The sequence below is a fragment of the Lynx rufus genome, unplaced genomic scaffold (genome assembly GCF_022079265.1).
Source record: "Lynx rufus isolate CCGP_SWC_20201006 ecotype Redwood Valley unplaced genomic scaffold, mLynRuf1.p SCAF_11, whole genome shotgun sequence".
NCBI classification, from domain to species: domain Eukaryota; kingdom Metazoa; phylum Chordata; class Mammalia; order Carnivora; family Felidae; genus Lynx; species Lynx rufus.
In genome coordinates, this window is record NW_025814825.1 from 54,406,150 (window position 1) to 54,424,919 (window position 18,770).

The 18,770-nt window shown below is 36.0% G+C and overlaps 1 protein-coding gene across 1 annotated transcript in view; it reads left to right on the forward strand.

Annotated features, from left to right (window-relative positions):
• CCDC172 (coiled-coil domain containing 172) overlaps positions 1–18,770 on the forward strand; it is a 59,137-nt gene that overhangs the window by 7,551 nt on the left and 32,816 nt on the right. Inside the window, exon 4 of the mRNA XM_047072786.1 lies at positions 17,503–17,619. Within this exon, the coding sequence (XP_046928742.1) occupies positions 17,503–17,619 (117 nt within the window). The remainder of the gene's footprint in view (positions 1–17,502; positions 17,620–18,770) is intronic.

An 18,770-nucleotide genomic window follows, 5' to 3' on the forward strand; every position in this document is an offset into this window, starting at 1 on the left:
TTTACCAAATAAAGGTTTATTTTTTTTCCATGTAATGGGAAATGTGGAGGTAGGAAATCCAAAGCCATTTATTAAGGTGCTCAAGGAAATCCTGGAAGATTTAAGGATTAAAACATTCTTTCTGTTGCACTATCCTTAGCATGTGGCTTTCATCCTTACAGTCAAAGTACTGTTCCATACCCAGGCATTATATCTGAATTCCAGCTGGAAGAAGAGGAGAAAATGAAAATCAAAAGACTTCTCCTCATGTGGCTTTATCATTGCTTTGGTGGAAGGGAAGGCCTCTCTAAGGATTTAGACCTGCATCTCAAGGATTAGATGGTCACATGGTCAAGCCTGGAAAATGGAGCCTGGGAATGTAGATACTTTTAAGGGGATGCATTCCTCCTCTGAATAAAATTGTAATTTTGTTAATAAAGAAGAATGGTAGAATGCTGGTTGTCCTTGTGTTCCCCGAAAAGTAACTAACAATTCCTAGAGTCGCATGGTTTCTCGTTCTGAATCAGGGGGAGAGAGAAGGAAGTTTGCAGAAGCTTTCTCTGAAAAGCAAGTAAATTAGCCTCATCAGATACCTCCTCTCCTGTCATTTCTACAAATTGTGACATGTGACTATCCCTAACTCAATAATTGTAGTCAAGAGTAGAAAATTCTCCCAAATTCAGTGGACAGTTTAGGAATGGTACAAGTTTCTGAGAAGTAATGCTTAACCGAGGAAAGGAAGAATGTGTATTTGAGGCACCTGCAGTTTCTACAACAAATATTTCAGCGGTTGAAGCCAGAAGGCCCATGTAGAGAGTCCCTGTAGTTGGTTGAAATATGTAAGGCTAATTGATTGTTTGTCATTTAATCTTGGTATTATTTATCATATATGAAAGTATATAATGCCAGGTTTTCTTCTGTAAGTTATCCCTCTGTCCAGTAAGACTTGTTTTATGTTGGGGTCCTTATAAAGCCTTTATGTTATTAACATGGCCTTAAAATTCCTTTATTTTGGACAAGAACTCAGTGATGGTTTGAGATGCTTGAAGAAATCACCTGATTGAATTCATTTAAAAAAAAATTAGGGGGGCCTGGGTGGCGCAGTCGGTTAAGCGTCCGACTTCAGCCAGGTCACGATCTCGCGGTCCGTGAGTTCGAGCCCCGCGTCAGGCTCTGGGCTGATGGCTCAGAGCCTGGAGCCTGTTTCCGATTCTGTATCTCCCTCTCTCTCTGCCCCTCCCCCGTTCATGCTCTGTCTCTCTCTGTCCCAAAAATAAAAAACGTTGAAAGAAAAAAAAAAAAATTAGGCAAAGACATTTAACAGATTTAGTTATTATTCCAGGGAGTATGACCTCAGAATTCTAAGTACTAAATGTCATTGTGAAAAAGCCACTTAATAATGACCCCCCCCCCACCAAATCAACAAAGCTCTAAAACATAATACTGTGATAAAAAAAAAAAAGAGCAACCTATAGAAGTACATAAGTATGATACCATTTAAAACCACACAAAACAATAATGGATCTTATGAGGGATTATAAATATATAGTGAAAGTATAATGACATGCGTGGAATGATAAGTAGCAACATCAAGATAGTGATTATCTCTGATGGGGGTAGAAGATAAATGTAATCAGGGAAGGGTATACAGGGCATTTTAGCTGTACACATAATGTTTACTTTCTTAAGCTGGGGGTGGGGACATAGCTGTTATGTTACTTTTAAAAATAAAGATACATTTTAAAAGTTACAAAACTGTTTTTAAGCCTATTCAAAAAGTTGTGCAACCGTGACTAATTGCAAACCATTTTCATCACCCCCCCCAAAGAAACCCTATACCTTTAGCATCCCCCTCCATCCCCCTCATACTCCACCAACCCTAGGTCACCACTAGTCTACTTTCTGTCTCCAGATGTTGCATGTAAGTGGATTTATATGATAGGTGGCCTTTGCTGCCTGGCTTCTTTCACTTAGCATGTGTTCAAGGTTCATCCATATGGGAGCATGTATCACCACTTTGTTCCTTTTTGTGGCTGAATAATAGTCCATTGTATGGATAGATCTACCGCATTTGTTTATCCATTCATCAGACCTGGGTAAAAGGTTGGGTTGTTTCCACTTTTAGCTGTTAAGAATAATACCGCTATGAATGTTTGTCCACAAGTTTTTGTATGAACACACATTTTCAGTTCTCCTGAGTAGTCCATCCAGGAGTGGAATTTCTGGGTCATATGGTAAGTATAGGTTTAACTTTTTGAGGAAATGCCACACTATTCCCATAGCAACAGCACCATTTTACTTTACCACCAGCAATATAGCAGGGTTCCAATTTCTCTATATCCTCCCCAACACTTGATGTTTCCTGGGTTTTTAATTTGTTTTGTTTTTGTTTTATAGCCATCTCAGCGGGTGTGGGATGGTATCTGGTTTATACTTTGGTTTTGGTTTGTATTTCAAGTTTCTTAATGGCATTAATGCTGAACATCTTTTCAGGTGCTTATTGGCCATTTGGCACATCTATTCGTAAGATGAGCTGCTTGATTAATGGTCATTTGCACGGTTCCAATTCTTGTAAGGTGTGGAGAGCTGGTCTCTGAGAAGCAGTGATCTCTCTTCATATTGATAAAACTGGAATGATTACATTTATAAATGAAATGAGAAATATTACGTATAGCATTTATTGAACTCCTTTTTCTCAACTTTGTTTTCACGATCTTAAAATCCAAAGAATATTTCATGATAATAGCAGTGTAGAGCAAACTCTATAACAGTATGCCAGATAGCCTTTCTATTTGCAAGTGCTTATAAATCACAAAAGTTGCACACTTCCTGGCTTGGATTCACAAAGTGGAAAATCTACTGCACTGTTTCTAATTGTAAAATTTACCACATGTGCCTCTATTTCTTTCTCTTCTTTTCTTTCTTTCTTTCTTTTCTTTTCTTTCTTTCAAGAGCTACTCTAAGTGAATTGTTTAGCTTGAAATGTGAGAAATGTTCTCAACAGGAAGAAAAAAAAGTTTCCTTTCCAGGAACTGAGAGAATGGTTCTCTAATTAAAGAATAGTAAGTTTGTGGCTCAGTATGCAGAAAGCGTGAGATTAAATTTAGTTTGCTGACCTCCTTATACAGCAGAAAAGAATCCTTTTTCAATAGTTTATCTTTTGATTTGTGATTTCTTAGAAAATCAGTTAACTGTGTTCCTCATTTATAAATATCTCCGATCACTCATTGGAGAATTATTCATTCAACAAACATTCATTAAGCAACTTCTAAATCACACTATGAATAATTGAAAATCAATTACACAATGACTCTCTACCTTAATTTGAGAGTTGACATCAAACAGCTTCAAGTATATAAACTTAACTGTAAACTTAAAATTAAAAAAAAATTACTTTTATTCATTTTTGAGACACAGAGAGAGAGAGAGAGACAGGGCATGAGTGGGAGAGGGTCAGAGAGAGAAGGAAACACAGAATCCGAAGTAGGCTCCAGGCTTGAGCTGTCAGCACAGAGCCTCACACGGGGCTTGAACCCACAAACTGTGAGATCATGACCTGAGCTGAAGTCGGACGCTTAACCAACTGAGCCACCCAGGTGTCCTAAAACTTAAAATTCTTGATGTTTTCTTTTCTAAAAAAAAAGTGTGTAATTACTTTTAATTTTTTTCTGTGGAGTTCTATAAAGAAAAACTTTTCATATTTGTCATGAGTAATTATCTAAAACATGAAAATGCATGAGGTCACTGGATGTCCTTTGAGTATTTGAGTACTGGGCATTTTCTAGTAGCCTACCTGCCTGAGGATAATCTAATTTTCTGCCGTTCTTTGACTTCAGGGCTTTTGCACTTGGTGTCTCCTCTTCCCGAAATGCATCTTCCCTCAGCTAGCGGTATTTTGTGTACACTCGCTTCTTTTAGGTCTCTTTCTGGAGGGTGGCCAACCATTCCACTGGAATGTGAGACTTTTGAAAAGGACAGTCCCATGAAAATCTTAGGGTGCAGTTGCCACTTTAGAGCTCTGATTTTCAAAATGTGATCTGTAGCCAAAGGCATCCCCAAGACTCTTTCAGGAGGTCTTGTGACGTCAAACTATTTTCTTAATAACGCAAAGACATTATTTGCCATTTTCACCATGCTTGCATGCACATTGATGTAAAGGCAGTGAGTAAAAGTGTTGGTGCCTTAGCACAAATCAAGGCAGTGACACCAAACTGTGCTAGCAGTCATTGTATTTTTCACTGTCATAAACTCGCAGTAAAAAATAAAACCCACCAGTTTCACTATATGCCGTGACTGTTTTGAAGTTGACCACTGTGTATATGAGTTTTCAATACTGTGTGTGATGAGTTGCAGTATGAAATAGCTCTCTTTTTTTTCTGGAACACCATTTTTACTTGAATAACTGACAGGCTGTAGTTATTTGAACTTGAGTACTTGGCAAATTTTTTTCAAAAATGAAGTAACCCTGACATTTCAAGGCAAACAATGAATAGTTAAGTAGTTGAAGTAGTAGTATTAGTAATATTTTGCCATTGATAATATTCAACCTTCCAAACAAAAATTAGAATTTTGGAAGACTCTTACCTGTCCCTATAAGTTTGACAGTTTCCCAATACTTAAAGATTTTTCTGATGAGTTTGGTGATGATATTAATGAATGTTATTTCTTAGTATCATATTTTGAAATGTATCAACATCTGGAGGATTTGAATAGTTGAGTGAAATGGTATTTTCCAAATGACCAGCACATAATGTTAGGAAACCATGCATGGATAAAAGATCCTCTCAAAGCACAAGCTAGACCAATAAATTTTATTGTAACAGAAGAGGAAAAGGTCTTTGGAATAGTTTCAGATTCCACATTGCAACTAACCTTTACGGACTACCAGCAGTTTAGTTTGGGTGCAGTATAAAGCATAACCACAATCATTTGAAAAGGGTATTAAAATATACTGTGTGAGGCCACATTTTCTTCATTTATTTCAACAACGACAAAAAAAAATATTGCAAAAGATTGAATAAACAGGTAGATGTGAGAATCCAGTTGTCTTCTTTAGGCCAGACATTAAAGAGATTTGCAAAAAATGTGAACGCAACTCTTCTTACTATTTTTTCGGAAATACTGTCTTTTCATAAATACATATTTTTAAACACGCAATGGGTTTACTATTGTTATTCTTAATGTTTCTTAACATTCCTCAGTTTTAATATTTGATGCGGAAAATATTGATAGGTCTAGCTTGCAAAAAAAAAAACCAAACCAAAATGTTTACAATAATTTTTTAAGACTATAAAGTCTTAAAGACAAGAAAAGTCATGAAACTAAAAAGTTTGGTAATGGTTGCTGTAGAGGACCCACCCTGACCTCCAGTATATAAAATAGCATCCCCCCATTCCCCCCCTCTCTATTCATTATCCTTTATTTTGTAACACTTACTGCCTCTTGACATATTTTATATAAATCTGTGTATTATTTGTTTTCTCACAATGGGATGTAAGCTCCACAAAGAATACAAATTCATCTAGTTTGTCTGTTACTGCTATTCCCAGTATAGAACAGTGTCTGAATTGTAGTGAGTGTTAAATAAATATTATTGAGTAAGTTAATTTAAAGTTTTTCTCATAGGGGTGCCTAGGTGGCTCAATTGGTTGAGCATCCAATCCTTGATTTCACCTCAGTTTATGATCCCAGGGTCATGGGATGGAGCCCCACATTGAGTGTGGAGGCTGCTTAAGATCCTCTCTCTCCCCCTCTCTCTCTCTCTCTCTGTCTCTCTGCCCTTCTCCCCTGCTCTTGCACTCTCTCTCTCTAAAAAAAAAATAAAAATAAACCTTTTCTCATAGAATTCTGTTCTCTCCTGTGAATTCTGTTTGTTTCATCTCATGACTTTCTTATGTAATGATATATTTTCTTATGAGCTTCAAAGTTTTCTATTGTGAACTTACCTTTAGCAGAGCCTATCATTCCTGGGAGTACCAAATATTCCCTTCATAAGGAAGGTCTCCCTATGAAGCAGTTTCATAGCCTTACATATTTCACCTGTTCAGGACCAGTTTTGATGTTAATTTCTGAACTTAGGGTTTCTGCACTACATGAATAGGAGATATACGAATCTCATATTTATGAAGAGTTCAAGCTTGGGGTTGGGCTTCTCAGGGATGACTCCTTCCACTCATGGCTCAATGACGGCAGCTCATTTATCTGCTGTGTCTCTACAATGAAGGGGGCTTTGTTACTCCACCTGCATAGCTGGCAAAGACACTTCTCAATTCCTGACTTTATCCAGTGATCCCAGTTCCAGCTCCCTGTGGTCCTGACTTTTGGTCTTATGTGGGCATTGGAAACATTAGTCCCTAATACCTGTAACCCAGTCTCAAAGATATCTATTGGGCTTAAATTCTACCACACCATTTTACCCTGAGTCACCTCTTTGTTTCTGGCATGACGATTTCCCATTCTTGATTCTGGGTTGACTATGTAAACAATGTCTATTTTAAATGTAGTTCTATTTTATATAGCATTTCTCTATATTTGAGTAGAAAGTGGGTCCTGCTCACATTTGCTTAGACTGCCATATTAACCAGAATTTTTCACTTTACAATATCTTAATGCCTCAACTTGCTCATTCTTGAATTCTTATTTCTTACTTACCTTTTTTTTGGTCAATCTGTATAACTGTTCAGGTAATTTTCAGGAAAAATGTGTGTCCCATGGATTTTCTAAGCCCCTAAGGTCCTAAATTTCTTTCTGTTGTTTTCACACTTGAATGAGTATTAGTTTGCATACAAAATTCTTGGCTCACACCTATTTTTAGAAAATTATGTAGATCTAGCACCACTGATTTTTTAAAGTTTTTATCTATATTCCAGTTAGTTAACATACATTGTAATATTAGTTTCACGTGTACATCTTAGTGATTCAGTACTTACATACAACACCTGATAATCATCAAAACAAGTAGCACTACTGATTTTTGAAATTTTTAATGCAGAAGAGAAATGCTGAAATCAGTCTGGTCTTTCACAATTCCTTTTAAGTAACCATTTTCATTTTTCTACCCTGGTTGGTTGTACAGATTTTTTTTATCTTAACAACTCCAAATTTGTTGACAGATGCATCTGTTTGTTTTGTGTAAACCATGGGTGAGCCTCCCATTTGAACCTCAACTATTACTTGTGATTTCTTTTTCAAGTACCCCTATTCCCGATGAGCTTAGATCTTTGTTCTCTGTTCTCTGAACCCACGATCTTCTGTTATTTGCTACTTCTCAGCAGCCTTGGAGAACTCTTTATACTTTATATTACTGATTCCGTCTTTTTGCAGTGTTGTTTCTGTTATTGAATACTCTGCAAATTTAAATCCTGTTATGTCCTTACTTTTTTATTTCGTTAACTGTCTTCCTTTTAATCTCAGCGTGTATTTGTATATTACTCTCTTATGTACTTACTTGCTCTTGTTTTTTTTTTAAGGGAACATACCTTTGTATCCTTTTGAGGACATCACAGACTTGATTAACAGAATGTATCTTTTTGTACCCTGTACTACTATATTACAGAGATTTACAGTACTCTTGCTCTGTAAGCTTTTGGGTAATTCTCTTATCCTCCATTACAGTATTTTTTTTTTTTTTGGGGGTGGGATTCATGCTGTCATTATGTGAGAACTGTTCAGATTTACAGTTTGCCAACAGATACAGTGTATGCATTGTTCTTAATCCCATTCTTGTTTTCTCGAATTCTTAAAGAATGAACTGTCTTCTTAAAGCCAAAGCTGATGGGGGCGCCTGGGTGGCGCAGTCGGTTAAGCGTCCAACTTCAGCCAGGTCACGATCTCGCGGTCCGTGAGTTCGAGCCCCGCGTCAGGCTCTGGGCTGATGGCTCGGAGCCTGGAGCCTGTTTCCGATTCTGTGTCTCCCTCTCTCTCTGCCCCTCCCCCGTTCATGCTCTGTCTCTCTCTGTCCCAAAAATAAATAAACGTTGAAAAAAAAAAAGCCAAAGCTGATGGTTGACAAGTTGATGTGAATATCCCCAACCCGCTTTCTTGTAGTATACTTGACTGAGGTATGATCTTTTCTTGCTCATGTGCCAAATTTTCTTATTATGAGGAGGAAAATGTATGTTTTAAAGAACCTGTGACATTTTATAGTTCTTCCATTAAAAGCAGTACATGAAAAATCACTGCCTTCAGCATTCCATTGTTTTATATCCTGACAGAATAGGAAGATGTAGCGATAGGTAAGATAAGGTACTGCCTCCTGAATTGTCAAATAGCATAGAAATCACCTTATTTCAGAGTATCTCCCCCATGAGCCTTTCAGATTAAGAAGTATCGTTACAAGGTGTTCTTGGCCTATCAGTATTTGTGGATTACTGCTCTTTCCCTAATCAGATTAATATCTAGCTGAATCAGCAGTTCTTTGGAAATGGGAGTTTTATTTGAGGAAAAGGGGAAGAATAATTTTGGAGTATGGGGGTTATTTTGAGAAGATTAGATTTAGGTTGGACTTTGTAATACCAGATGGGTTCAAAAAAAGGTGAATGGAAGAGGTCAAGAGCAAACTGGCTATTGCAGCTGTGCCTGTGATCTTGATATTTCTGGGGAGAATTTCTCATGTAGCCATTGGTACCCATGTGGCCTTAGGAGTGGTTATTGCCTGAATTAATATCTCAGGATAAGTTGAAAGGTTGCCTACCTCAGCTTCTTTGTTTCAGTCTAGTTCCATGGCTTTAACTACAGCCCAGTTTGTCCTGGTTAAAATTCTATTAATTCCTCCTAAGAGAAGACAGAAAAGAGGAAGGAATGGGAGATACGTGACTGCCACGGTAGGAAAGTGGATTTGATTATTACTCTACAATGGTCTTTTTCTCTTTATTACGAGATCCTGTTCCTCTCCATCTTTATTAGGAGCCCTTGCTTATGTTGCCACTGGAAGAGTGGGTTACAGTCTCAGGAGGTAGGCTACCTCGTGCCATGATATTTGGTGAACATGCAGTAGACATTTTGTTTTTCCTGAATCAAACTGGCTTTAATTGTTTGAGTTCTTCATAAAAGTAACATGTGTTAATTGCAATTTATTCCACAAATAGAGATAAGCCAAAAGCAGACTGAAAACTACCACATAGTTCCAATATATAGTTAATATTTTCATAGGTTTTCTTTCAGAATTATTTAAGTGCATATATTTTTTCTTAAATGATTTGGGTTTTTTTCAATTTGATGTATCCTGCATATGTCAGTAAATATATATCTAGATAAGCAGTTTTTAGTAATTGCATAGTAGTCCATTCAATGGCTATACCGTATTTTAGTTAACTACTTTCCTACTGACAAGCATTTATTATTACTGTTAATAAATTACCATTATTAATATCACTGTGGTGATAATTTTGGACATACATCTTTGTGCACTTATTTTTTTAGGATAAAATTCTAGAAATCAAATTGCTCTATCAGTGGGTATATACTTTTTAAAATTTTTTTTTAAGTTTATTTATTTTGAGAGAGAGAGAGAGCATGCACACAAGCTGGGGAGGGGCAGAGAGGAGAGACAGAATCCCAAGCAGGCTTTGTGCCATCAGCATAGAGCCCGATGTGGGGCTCAAACTCATGAACCGTGAGATTATGACTTGAGCTGAGATCAAGAGTCAGACGCTTAACCAACTACACCAATTGGGTATATACTTTTAAGGCTTTTGATAATTTCCAAATTGTCCTCCAGAAAAGTTCCAGTTTATTTTCCTGGTAATTTCACTACTCATATAATTGAAATTATCTATTCTTTTGGCAAATATAAGACAAATGTCTTTTTATAGTTTTAATTTGAATTTCCTGTTTAATTATATTTATTACTTTGTTCATAGATTGCTCATATTTACTATGTGTTTTACCTATTCATATCCTTTCCTTGTCTTTTTCTTACTGATATGTAGCTTTTTAAATGCTATAGATCTTTTATATTCCTCAGTAGAAATTTTTTTCATATAGCTTTCAGATATTTTTAAAGCTTATTTGTGTTTTCTTTATTTGGTTTTTGCTGTTATAAATGAGATTGTTTCCATGCTTTTTTTTCTGTTTATTGTTGGTAATTAGAAAAGATACTTAGTTTTGGTATTTATTTGTTACTAATCTCTTTCCTGAATTTTTGTTATTTCCAACAGTTCTCAGTAGATTTTCTTGGACTTATTAGGTATATAATAATGGCATTTGCCTAAACAAATGAAAGAGAATTTTGTGCCAGCTTTTTGGATAATTATATCTCTTATTCCTTCTTCTTGCCACATTGCATTCATAAGAACTTCCAGAAGAAACTTAAATTGCAGTGGTTTTCTCTGGCATCCTAATAACCTTCAGTGAAAAGATGAGAGATGAGCAAAGGCTTGATTGAGGTAAAGGAACGAACCAGGAGGAATCTGGGGAAAGAGATTTTCAGGCATAGAGAAGAGCCTATACAAAGGCCATAAGGAACGAGTGTGCCTGGTATGTCAGAGGAATATCAAGGAGGCCAGTGTGGCTGGAGAGAGCGACTGAAGTGGAGAATGGTAGAAGATAAGGTTGGAAAGGGAATAAGGGAACGCGGATCATGAAAAGCCTTATAAGCCATTGTAAGAACTAATATTTCCTAACATTGAAACTAGGATTACTGTGTCATGGAGAGTTTCTCTTTAAGTACTGCATCGTGGTTAAGAAATGCATTTGTAAAAAATAGATTTTTTTTATAAAACCTTAATATCTGCTGTTGATACAATATTCATTGATGTACTCTAACATTTAAAATGTCTTTGCCCTAATAGTCATAACACATTCTTTCCCCCAATTGCTATGATGTTACAAATGTGAAATGTACATTAACTATGTTTTCTTATGTAGAGTTGCCTATTACACTATTGGGCAGAGCGTTTAATCAGCAAAACGTCAGTTCCTAAAGGCTGAGAATATTTTAAGCAATAGCAATCACAACAGAGTAGCTTTGTACTTTGCTTACGTGGACCTAAACATTAATTTAGAATTCTCAGTCATTTCCAGTTTTCAAGTTCTTCTGGTAGAAAAATACCTTAAGGCACCCAGGCAGCAAGAATAGTGAAGAGTCACAAATCATGGCTATGCTGAAAACTGACCTAGTTGACCAGATAAGTCAGCTCACTGGGAAAACTATAAGCTCTGTTGAAAAATCAAATATCCCAAGAGGAATAAAACAGGGAAAGAAAGAAAGACCTTTATTGCTGAGGGAAGCAGAATTAACCAGAGTGTTGGCAGTGCTATAAATTAAAAATTTCCAAAACAGCAATATTTTCTCACAAAGCTTGGCTATTTGATTCTAGAATATAACTTTAAGGTGGCATGCAAATCTTTTCTCTTCGTTTGTAGTCAGAGGAAGAAGAGAGATGAGAAAGAGAAATTTGTATTACTGCTGCTAGGAACCTTCTACCCTTTTTATTGTTGTGGCCTCTTGATATTCTTGGGTAACTCAGGAGATAGAGTCAGTAGCATCTTAAGTGTTTATCGTAAGATGTTCAAGCTACCATGGATATGAGGTGGTGCTTCAATTCAAACCTGCCCCCATAAGACATGTTCAAAACTATTTTGGGAGGTGGTTCAAGATGGCCATATAGCAATATCTGAACTCACTTCCCACATGCACACCAAATCCACAGCCACATACGGAAAAATTCTCTCTGAAAAAGACCTGAAAACTAGCTGAAAAATGCCTCCACAGCAAAGGATACTAGACAGGGCCACACCGGGAGGGTGGGAGAGGCAGAGACATAGTCTCACCAGAAACCTCACCCTGGCACAGCAACCCCTGATCAGGAGGAAGCTCACAAATACGAGCTTCTCCCTGAGGAGCACGTCCGCGTCAGACACACCAACCCTCGGGACCTGCACAGGAGAGATGAATCTGCAAAACGTCTGGCTTTGAAAACCAATGGTGCTTACATCCAAGAGATCCAAAGGGCTGTAGGGAACTGGGATTCTGTTCTTAAAGGGCTCATCTACACAATCATTTGCCCCGGAACCCAGTACAAAACAGCAGTTTGAAAAGAACCTAGACTATAGATATGCGAAGGAGAAATTTATTTGCTAATTATAAAGCATCTGCCAGAGGGACAGGGGCCTGTTGGGACTCTCTCCAGAGATGGAGGCGGAGGTGGGTGCCATTTTTGCGCTCTTCCTCTACCTTGTGCCGTTTTGCTGCCTTGCTAGCACCAGTGCTGGCGGGAGTCACTTTTGCACTCTCCCTCTACCTTGCTAGCACTGGTGGGTGCACATAGTCACAGCAGTCTCCAACTGGCCTTCTAATGCCAGTGGGCATGCCCACCTCTGCAGTCTCCTGCTGCTTTGCTAAAGCTGGTAGACATGCACACACACACACACACACACACACACACACACACACACACAAAACAATCTGATTAAAAAATGGACAGAGGAGGGGCTCCTGGGTGGCTCAGTCGGTTAAGCGTCTGACTTCGGCTCAGATCATGATCTCGTGGTCCATGAGTTCGAGCACTGCGTACGGCTCTGTGCTGACAGCTCAGAGCCTGGAGCCTGCTTTAGATTTTGTGTACCCCCCTCTCTCTGCCCCTCCCCCACTCTGCTCTGTCTCTGTCTCTCAAAAATAAATGTTAAAAAAAGTTTTTTTTTTAAATGGACAGAGGATCTGAATAAATATTTTTCCAAAGAAGACATACAGATGGCCAACAGGCATATGAAAATATGCTCAACATTACTAATTATCAGGGAAATGCATATCAAATACCACAACGAGATATCAACCCATACCTGTTAGAATGGTTATAATAAAAAAGACAAGAAATAACAAGTGTTGACAAGGATGTGGTGAAAAGGGAACCCTCATGCACTGTTGGTAGGAATGTAAACTGGTGCAACTATATGGAAAACAGTATGGTGGTTCCTCAAAAAATTAAAAATAGAACTACCATATGATCCAGCAATTCTACTTCTGGGCATTTACCCAAAGAAAATGGGAACACTAATTCAAAAAGATAGGGGCACCCCTGTGTTCATTGCAGCACTATTTACAATAGCCAAGATAGGGAAACAACCTTAGTGTCCATCAATGGATGAATGGATAAAGAAGATGTGGGGTGTGTGTGTGTGTGTGTGTGTATGTATATATATATGTATATATACGCATATATATGCGTATATATATGCGTATATATACATATATACGCATATATATGCGTTTATATATGCGTATATATACATATATACGCATATATATGTGTGTGTATATATATATATATATATATATATATACCTACGTATTTCATTCCAGAAACATAACTTGTAATCCAAAGCATTTGTATATCAAAGTGAATGTCCCCATAAGAATTAATGGAAATTCAGATGATTTGTTCCACAACCCAACAGTATTCATATAAGAATGATTACATTACTGTAATATAATATAAAATAATAAAGAAAATAAAAGACATAAAGAAAAATAAACATAAATCTGCACTTACCTTTGAAAACCTTCGTGGCTGGTGTGAGGGAGACAAGAGAGAGGAGGGTTGTTGTGTAGGGTGACTTTCACTATCACTAATGAAATCACTGCTATCTGTTGGCTCAATGGAATCTTTTTCTTTTTGTGCAACTTTAACAAGGAGCCTATCCAATGACACTTGCTTTTGACTCCTTTTGAGGATTTCATAGAAATGTGACATTGCATTGTCCTGAAACAGATTCATTGCTCACACTGCTACAGCCTTATTCAGGTGGTGCTTTTCTACAAGATTTTGCACTTTCCCGCATTTTACACATATCCCTAATCTCATCTGAAGTGAGGATACTCCTCTGCCTTTTTCTCCTCCTCCTCTGCAGCAAGAGAGAGAGAGAAGAACCATTGGTTCCGTTGTGATCATGTGACGTTTGGCATCACGTATTACTCATACTGCAAGACATGGCTCATTTATCAAGTTAAAATTTATTAGAAATGTTTGCTCATCTTGCAGAACACTTGCAGAACAAGTTACTCTCAGTCCAAGGTTTTACTGTGTGTGTGTGTGTGTGTGTGTGTGTGTGTGTGTGTGTGAGAATATATATCTATAATGGAATACTATTCAGCCATTAGAAAGAATGAAATGTTTCCATTTGCAACAACATGGATGGACCTTGAAGAGTATTATGCTAAGTGAAATAAATCAGACAAAGAAAGACAAATACCATATGCTTTCACTTATATGCTAAACACAAAACAAACTAACAAACAAAGCAAAACCAAACTAAGAGATACAGAGAACAGATTGGTAGTTACCAGCTGGGAGGAGTTTGCGGGGTGGGCAAAATGGGTGAAGAAGGTCAAGAGGTACAAACTTCCAGTTATAAAATAAATAGTCATCGGGTCATAATGTACAGCGTGGTGATTATACTCAGTGATATTGTATTGCATATTTGACAGTTGCTAAGAGAATAAATCTTAAAAAGTTCTCCTCATAAGAAAAAAAATAAGATTTTATAACTTTGGTGACAAATGGTAACTAGGCTTTCTCTGATGATCATTTGGCAATGTATATAAATATCAAATCATTTTGTTGTACATTCAAAACGAATATAATATGTCAATTATACCTTAGTTAAAATTATTTTTAAGTCACAGTTTCACATTTCTTCCAGCATCTTTCAAGTTTTGATCTCCACCCATCACTTTTATAATGAAAGAGATGTTTCTGATGATGGTTTATTCTGTGAAATGACCTTGTGATCATAGCAATATGTGTGGGGTTATATTTGGATTTATTTACCTAAATTTTACACCTCAGTAAGTCTGGCTTTCAAACACAAGAATGTGAAAAATAGTTTCAGAGATTGGTTATGATAACAGAAAGAACAAAAGGAATAATGAGAAACGCATTCTGCAAATAGGTGGCCTTGAAAAGCTATTTCAGCTTTTAAGAGTAACAACATACTTGGCCAAGAGGAACTGGGAAGATCCTAAAGTCTTTGTCCTTTTGGTTTTGTTAAAATATGAAGAACTCTATTATTAATAAACCTGTGTAGCTTCTGCAACCTTAACTTATTGCTGTCTTCACCATTTGAATCAGCATATTGTGGGCATCTCCTCTTTAACCTTACCGACTTGAGCTTTCTCAGACTCTTTGCCTCTTTTTCTATTAGGCTCTTTCCTCTACCTGCCAATTCCTTTTTGTACTAAATGTTTTAATCACAGACCCTAGTAAATTTAAAAATTAGTGTTACTGTAATTTTTCTGTAGTTATTGATTCTAGGACTTTTTAAGGTTAATTTAAGGAGGAAAATGTGGAAGTAAAAGATAAAGACAGAGTGTAAGACAGAAAAGGGGAATGATGAGAAGAAGCAGGCCAATAATTTAAAAAAATATATCAAAGAAGCTGAAAAGACCTCAAAATGATAATTCCCATAGGAGTTTAGGGGAAGAGGAAATGTATAGATACATCTTTCTTACAAAGCTTTTGAATAGCTGTTTACTTTTCATTTGGGGTACATAGGTTTCATTTTTCAGATTGTGGTAAAATATTCCAATTAAATGCCAACTTATCTAATAGCTCACTTTAATATATTAATTTCTTAGTTCTCAACATAAGGCTTTTCTGAACTTGAATAATAAATTTGGTTATGTCATATTTAAAAAACTTTTTAACCTTGTAAGTAATATTTTCTTCATCTTTGGGTTTTACCCTAAGTCTTTCACAACAGATCAGTGGCAGAAACAACCCGAATTCAAGAATTTTGATTCTGAAGGGCATAATACCTGACACACCTTATTGGCTTAAGCCAAAATTTATCCAGCTCAGTATTTGGTCCTAGCAGTTTTTCAGGCATTCATGGTTACTGTCCAGAATAGCAGCTCTGGGAGGTAGGTGTAGACTGCAAGCAATCTTCTTTCATTAGGGTCTGATAATTTTTCTCTTTCTCAAACTTCCATACTTTGAACTTCTGCTATTGTCAGAGACTGAAGTCCCTTTTAGTTCCAGAAGTATCTCTATTACTTTGAAATAGTTCTAGTCATAATTTAGAAGAAAGGAAGTCAAAAGATCTGGGTTTTCAATCCTGAGTTTGCCCATAATTAATATATTACCTTTATTAAAGAATTTCACTTTTCTGGAACTCATTTTATTCTCATTTACTAATAAATAGTAAGTGGCTCTGAAGTATTTTCTTATTCTAAATAAACGTAATAGAATTCATGATCATATTCTTGCTTGCTATTATGACCAATTTCTAGATGATTTTATAGATCTGGCCTTATGTTTTCTAATTTCTGTCTTTCTAGACAGTAAAATAACTAACTGCCCCATTCTTCCTTCCCCCAGTTTTAAAACAATTTTTTCTGAGTTTCTTTGGTCATGAAAATTACATCTCTTTCATCATTTTTGGTTGATGTCTTTCTTAAGATAGAGCTGATGAGAACGGTACCAAGTACTGAAGGTGTGAGCAGACGTGCCATGATATTACATATATGCGACATCATATTTTCTGTTTTATTCCTGTTACTTTTTTTCTGCTACTTTTTTAGTGCCAATATTTCCAGGACATTTTAGCCATATCATTTCAAAATATCTTTCAGGCCAACCCTTTGCCTCTGGACTAGACTATTCCTAAGCTCTTTACTATTCAATATCTTCTGGGACAGAGATTTCACACCCTGTCTCTCACCTTCAGGAAATTCTTATGGCTACCGTAAATCTTGCTTTCTGCAATTTAAATTGAATTTATTTCCTTTTTCTTTTCACTGTGGAGATGGGAACAGCCCCAAACTAAAAGTGATGCTTTCTTATGAAGGCCAGTACTGAATATAGAGGAAAGATTATTTCCAGTCTGGCATCATTTTTAGCTTTTATATATTAAAACTTCCTGACTTTCACTTCAATATTCATGGTCTCAGGAGATGCTATTCTTTATGGCTCAAATGAAATAATAGTTACATATCTAATATTAATGTTACTATGTCTTTTGCTAACTAGAACCAAATGAGGTACTAAAATAAAAAAAATGATTTCACAAAAGCATTTGAAGGCTTTAGCAGATTTGTGTTTTTTTAGTATAACTGTAGTCATGGGACTAGGTTTTTGCCTGTGGTTTGTAGATTTTATCTCATTTTATTAGTCATACTGTATACATGTTTAATTCATCCATATCTTCCTTATAAATGATGAGAATAGAAACTTGTTCTTTAACACAAGCTGTCTTGCAACAGATTTCAGTGTGTGTAGTCAAAAAACTTTGGTACCTAAGCTAAGAAATGTGCTAGGTATTGGAAAGAAAAAAGAAAACACGTTCTCTGCCCTTGAGGGGCCTATAGTCTAATTGGGGGGAAAGATTATAAAACTTGTAATTATAGAACACTTATAAAAAATATGTGACAGTACCTATAAAATATGATGTTTAATGTGAATTTTATTTTGTATTTAAGTTTAATACAGAAAATATCTTACACTATACAGATCTGTTCTATTAACTAAGGCACCTAAAATGTCTGACTAATTGTTTCATTCTGACTTCTGTTTTTTCATTTTAAAGGTTCAGCAATTCTCTGAAAAAACTTTCCTCTTACAGCTTTGGAAGATTCATGAAAATGCCTTAGAAAGACAGTGTAGTGAAATTATAAACCAGAGGAATATGCTTCTCCAAACCTTTGTAAGCCTTCAGCCGCTAAGAAATGTCTATTTCACTAACTGTATTGAAAAGTATTTAAATATACCTAGGTGTACTTTTAGAAAATTATCTGTACGCATATTGGCAGATAGTCCTGTTCAGATATGGAAAGTATTAAGTGCTATTTAAAACCAGTTGGTAGAGTAATACAGTTTGAAAGAGTTCTATTGGCAGGGATGCAATATAGATATTATTTGCAATTATAATAAGCATTTAAAAAACGGTGAAACTGATTTGAATTGCTCAGGCTTTGAGACCTTGGTTTTAATGCTTTTGAAAGACAGAGAGGTTCACACTTTAGTCATATTATGGATGTTGGTGAAAAGATAGTTTTTATCTTTTTACCTTAAGTCAAAACCAATAGACTCAGTAGTTTTAAATGACAGGGCCAGTTTAGGAATGTGACTTATAGTTAATTGACATTTCAAAAGAAAATATATTTAGAAATACTAAAAATATTTATCTGATTTCAGAATCAACAGACTTGGTGGTGACATATGATATGGCCAGTTTCTCAATGCAGTTCACAATCAGTGGACATTTCTTTGAAAAAATAGAAAAATACAATAATATTTAGGTTCGAGCATTGCCCAGAGTTCTTGGAAATTCTTACTTCTTTTTCATGTTGATGTTTCATAGAATGTAAGCTATTTCATAGAACTGAATTGGAAATAAATATAGAATTTTACCTTCTTTACCTATATTTTAAAAGTGTTCTTTGGATTTCCTTGTTTGTTTATTTGTCTTTTTTCTTTAGCGGTTATTCCTTTGAGTATAGATTTTTATTTTCAAGTTTGGACATTTAGTTATTTTACCCAATTTCACATTGCAGTGACAGAATGGCACATACGGCTCTAAGCTTAATACACAAACACAGATACAAAGATAAATAGTAGAATTTCTACATCAGTAATACTCCCAAAACATTAAGGATAAAACTTCCACATGGGAATAGTTGGTTGTCATTATGTAATAGCTTCAGCTCTTTTATTAATATTGCTAGAGGAGTAAAGCACTTTGTAATAATACCAGGATATACAATTATATATTTTTGTTGTTAATAATTCCAAATGACTGCACTGTAAATCACTAAAGAAAATATTGTTACAAATTAACATCTATATTTGGTCTTT